The sequence below is a fragment of the Scylla paramamosain genome, chromosome 25, assembly GCF_035594125.1.
Source record: "Scylla paramamosain isolate STU-SP2022 chromosome 25, ASM3559412v1, whole genome shotgun sequence".
NCBI lineage: Eukaryota > Metazoa > Arthropoda > Malacostraca > Decapoda > Portunidae > Scylla > Scylla paramamosain.
In genome coordinates, this window is record NC_087175.1 from 4,915,001 (window position 1) to 4,920,000 (window position 5,000).

A 5,000-nucleotide genomic window follows, 5' to 3' on the forward strand; every position below is an offset into this window, starting at 1 on the left:
ATAAAAAAGTAAATATTGACAAATTTAATATGAAAAAAAAATAGAAATGGAAAAAAATAATAAACTGCAGATGAGAAAAAAGGTACAATATTGATATGAAAATAACATTAATGAATCGCGTAAAAAAAAAAGACAAGACGAAAAGAAAGGATAATGAAAAAAAGGAAGAACAAACAAGAACAAGAAAAAAGATGAGATAAATGGAAAAAAATAATGTAAATAATGGAATTAATATAATCAAATAATACAAATATGAATAATAAGTAAAATAAAAGGAAATACAGGACAATATTAGTTAATTCAATAAAATGACTTGAAATGAAAACAAACTGTGGAAAAAAGGAAATCAGCCGAAAAAAGATAAACAAAAGAAAGGAAGGAAGGAAAAGAGAAAGGAAGGGAGAAAGAAGGGAAGAAGGAAAGACCATGTATATATTTTTGTCTCTCTCTCTCTCTCTCTCTCTCTCTCTCTCTCTCTCTGGGGAAATTTGAGTACGAATGAGACAGAAAAGGAAGAAAAATACCTTTGCATTGGGAATAAAAGAAATAAGAATTGGGAATAAAAGAACAGAGGAAGCAGAAGAAGAAGAAGAAGAAAGAGGAGGAGGAGGAGGAGGAGGAGGAGGAGGAGGAGGAGGAGGAGGAGGAGGAGGAGGAGGAGGAGGAGGAGGAGGAGTTGAAGATGAAGATGAAGATGAAAATGAAGAAGGAGAAGGGGAAAGAAAGTAACAAGAAAGGAATAAATAAATCGTGGAATAGGATGATAGAGTAGAAAGAAAAAAGTACTAAAGAATAATGAATAACTGGAGAATGAAACAATACAAAATTAAAAAAAGGAAAAAAAAAAACAAAATAGAAAGACAGAACAGTAAATAAATAAACAAACAAATAAATAAATAAAGTATACAACTTGATGCAATTAAGAACAACAACAGTGAAAGATGAAAAAGAGAGAGAAAAAAAAAAAAACGAAAACAAAAAAAAGACAAAAGGAAAAAAATAGAAAAAATACAACACGAGGGAAAGAAAAACACAGGGCAAATAAACAGAAAGATTGCAAACAGAGAGGGAAAGAGTAAAAAAAAAAAGAGAGAAAAAAGAAAAAGAGAAAAGATGAACTAAAACCAAGATTCACAATGTTTATAAATATGAAAGAAATTATTAATAAAATCCGACAATAGTAGTAGTAGTTAGTAGTAGTAGTAGTAGTAGTAGTAGTAGTAGTAGTAGTAGTAGTAGTAGTAGTGATACAAAAACTACTAATAAGACTACAAACAACAACAACAACAACAACAACAATAATTTAAACTTAAAAACACTAAATCTCTCTCTCTCTCTCTCTCTCTCTCTCTCTCTCTCTCTCTCTCTCTCTCTCTCTCTCTCTCTCTCTCTCTCTCCCCTCACATGCCTGACAGATGCATTTCCCTCCCCATTTCCTGCCTCCCCTTCCCTCCCCTCACTTCCCCTCTCCCTCTACAATAACATTTTTTTTTTTTTCACAGGTCTAATCTACATCCAACACAAACATTCACCATTTCCCCTCACTCACTCTTACTCTCTCCCCTCACTCGCTCTCACTCTTTCCCCTCATCTGCTCCTTATATCTCTCTTCTTTCCCTCAAATATTCCCATCAGTTCGTTTTCTTTCATTTAATTCTGCTTTTTATTCTTTTCTTTTCTTTTTCCTCTCATTATCTATTCTCAATCTTTTCTTATCCTCAAAATTCTCTCGCTTTTTTTTATTCTTCCTTCTTCTCTTTCTTATATTCCCCTCTTTTCTTCTTTTCCTCATTTATCTCTTTATCGCCTTTTCTCTTCTTCATTCTTCTCTTTCCCTTAGATTTTTTTCTGTCTCTCTCTCTCTCTCCATTCTCTTTCCTTTCTTATTCTTCCTTGTTTTTCATCTTACTTTTCCCCTTTCTTTTATTTCTCTCTTTATCATCTCATTTATTTTCCATCGTTCTCTATTTCCCCCTCTCATCGTTTTCCTTCTTTTCCTCTTATTTATCCTTTTTTTCTCCTTTCCCTATCATTTTTTTTTATCCCTTTCTCCCCTCTTCCCTTAATCCCTAAATGCATGTACTACACTCCCTGGTTTCCGTTCTTCATTTTCCCCTGATGTCTCTTCCTGTTTTCCCCTCAAAATCTCCTGTAACTTTTGCTTTCACTTTTTTCCCCTCTTTTCGACACTTTCCCCTCAAATCCTTACAATTTTTTCCGTCTCTTCTCTCCCCTCAATCACTGACACTAATTTCCCTCTCCAAGTCCCCTCTTTTCCCTCACCCACTGCCTCCTTATCCTTTTCCCTCAACTAGTCACATTTTTCCCCTTACTTAGTCCACAAGTTTCCCGTAACAGTGTAAAATTCCACTCGTTTCTCCTTATAATTATCTCAGTATTTTTCCTTTTTCATTTCCTGTCTTGTGTCATATCCTTAAATTTCCCCTCACTTCATTCATTAAGGACTAAATATTTGATTTCCCTTCTTATTTCTTTCACTTTTCCCTATCTAGTTGCTTATTCCCCTCATCTTTCCCTATCTAGTCATATATTTCTTTGCTAATTCCCCTTTTTCACCGTCTACCCTCACAGTCTAATGTTCTGAAGTTTTCCCCTCAGATTTTTCCGTACAAAAAATATCCCTCTAGTTTCCTTTCATTCCCCGTTTTTCCTCTCACTAAGTTTATCCTGTATTCTTAAATCTTGCACTTTTTCCCTTTCCCTCATTTCGTAACTCCTAACATCCTATTTTCCCTCTTTTCTTTCTCTTTTTTCCCCTTGAAATTATCTTTTTTTGTTTTCTTTCTTTCTTGCTCTCTCTCCTCTTCTACTTAACTCTTTCACTTTCTTTTTCTCACTAATGCTCTTATCTCTCTTTCCTTTTTTCCTTCCTTTCTTCTTCCTTTTCCTTGTTCCTCTTCTTCCTCCTCCTCTTCTCTTTCCTTCTGTCCAATGTCCTCTCTAACACCTCTTCTTCTCATTTTCTTATTTTCAATGTTTTCCTTCTTTTCCTTCTAATTTCCTTTCTTCTTTCTAACGCCTTTCTCTCTCCTGTCTTTCTTTTCCTTCCCTTTTCTCTCTTTTCTTCTCCTTTAGTACTCTTTACATCCCTCTCTTCTCCCTCCTGTCACCTACTCCCTCAATTTCCTTCTCTTTTCTAATGTCTTTCTCTTTCCCAATTACTTTTTTTCCCTTTTCTTCTCTCTCCTCTTTGTCTAGTCCCTCTTTTCTTCTCCCCTCAAACACCTATCCTCTTTTACTTCCTATCCCCTCTTTCCTAATCACCTATTTCTTTCCATAAACACTCTATTTTCCCCTTTTTCTTCTCTAATACTCTTTCTCTACTCCCCTCTCATCTCCCCTCTAACACCTACACTCTCTCTCTCTCTCTCCCCTCAGGTGGTGGACGAGGGCATCGAGGTGGTGGTGACGCATGAAGGGGGAGACTGCTGGGGGTGGGCAGTCAGCTGGGCACTCTCTCTCTCCTCCACGTGCCGCCCAGATTGGTGCAGCCCTCGGACAAGCATGAGAAACTCGCCTTTACAGCGGTGTGTGGCGCGGCTCTATGTGGCAACACTTGGATGAGTTTTGAAAGTGGTTGAGTCCTTCTGCGGCTTCTGTTTTGACTCTTTTCGACGCTTTTCTTGTGTGTTTTTATTGTTGTTGTTGTTGTTGTTGTTGTTGTTGTTGTTTTATTTTTTCTTCAGTGGGAAGTTTTGATGTTTTTTTTTGGGTGTTTTTTATTTGTTTGTTTATTTATTTTTTGGTTATATTATTATTATATTTTTTTTTGCTTTTCTTATGAGTGAATTTCTTTTATATTTTTTTTTACTTTCTTTGGTTATATTTTTTACGGGAATTTTTTTGTTTTGTTTTTCTGATCTTTTTGACTTTTCGGTTATATATGTAATTTTTTTTTTTTTTACATTTTCTTGCGACAGTAATTTTCTTTTATATCTTTTTCGTTTTTTTTTTTTTTTGGGTTATATTCCAACGTTTTTTTTTCATTTTTTTTTTGTGTTGTATTTTACTTCAACTTTTTTGCTTATCTGACTTTTAAAGAAAATCTGGGTTATATTGTGATTTTTTATTTAATTATTATTTTTATTTTTATTATATTTTTGCCTTATTTTGTAGATTTTTATTGTGAAGGAGAAGTGATTTTTTTTTTTAGCTTACATTTAATTTATTTTTCTATTTAATTTTCTCGGCATTGGAATTTTTTTTTTTTTTTTAGCTTTTTTGGTCTTGGAATTTAAGATAATTTTTTTTTACTTTACGACTAGAAAAAAAAAAAAATAGAGCTCATATCTAGATTTTATATATTTTATTTGGGACTAAAAACAGTGGACTTGTATTCTCGCATTTCTTTTAAAATTTTTCAACTAATATATTTGAAGGAAAACTTACATTTTTTTTTAATTTAAAGAATGAAAAGCTTCTTAGTCATTATTGAGTAGATGGATGGATGAGTGGGTGGATGGATGGATGGATGGATGAATGGGTGAATGAATGAAGGAATGGCTGGGTGAGTGGATGAATGAATGAATGGATGAATGAATGAATGAGTGAATGAATGAATGAATGAATGAATGGGTGGATGAACGAATGAGTGAATGAATGAATGAATGAATGAATGAATGGGTGAACGAATGAATGAATGAATGGATGGATGAATGAATGAATGAATGAATGAATGAATGAATGAATGGATGGGTGGGTGAACGAATGAGTGAATGAATGAATGAATGAATGAATGAATGAATGAATGGATTAGTTACGGAATGCTTCTCTCCTCTCTTAGCAAAACAGAGTAGCTTTCATTACAGTGAGAATTTAAATATTTAAGTTTTTTTCCTACTTTTTTTTTTCATTGAGGGGAAGGAAAGGTAAATGTTTTTGAGAGAGTCTTCCTATTTTTTTTTCATCCTTTTTTGTATAATTCCTTGTTTTTTTAAGGGGTAAATTTTTCTTTTTGTTGTGTGTTTCGTGTGTGTGTG

The 5,000-nt window shown here is 33.7% G+C and overlaps 1 protein-coding gene across 1 annotated transcript in view; it reads left to right on the forward strand.

Annotated features, from left to right (window-relative positions):
* Positions 1-5,000, forward strand: part of LOC135113008 (dynein axonemal intermediate chain 2-like) — an 18,974-nt gene that overhangs the window by 11,520 nt on the left and 2,454 nt on the right. The window contains 1 exon segment of the mRNA XM_064027927.1: positions 3,400-3,579. Within this exon segment, the coding sequence (XP_063883997.1) occupies positions 3,400-3,579 (180 nt within the window).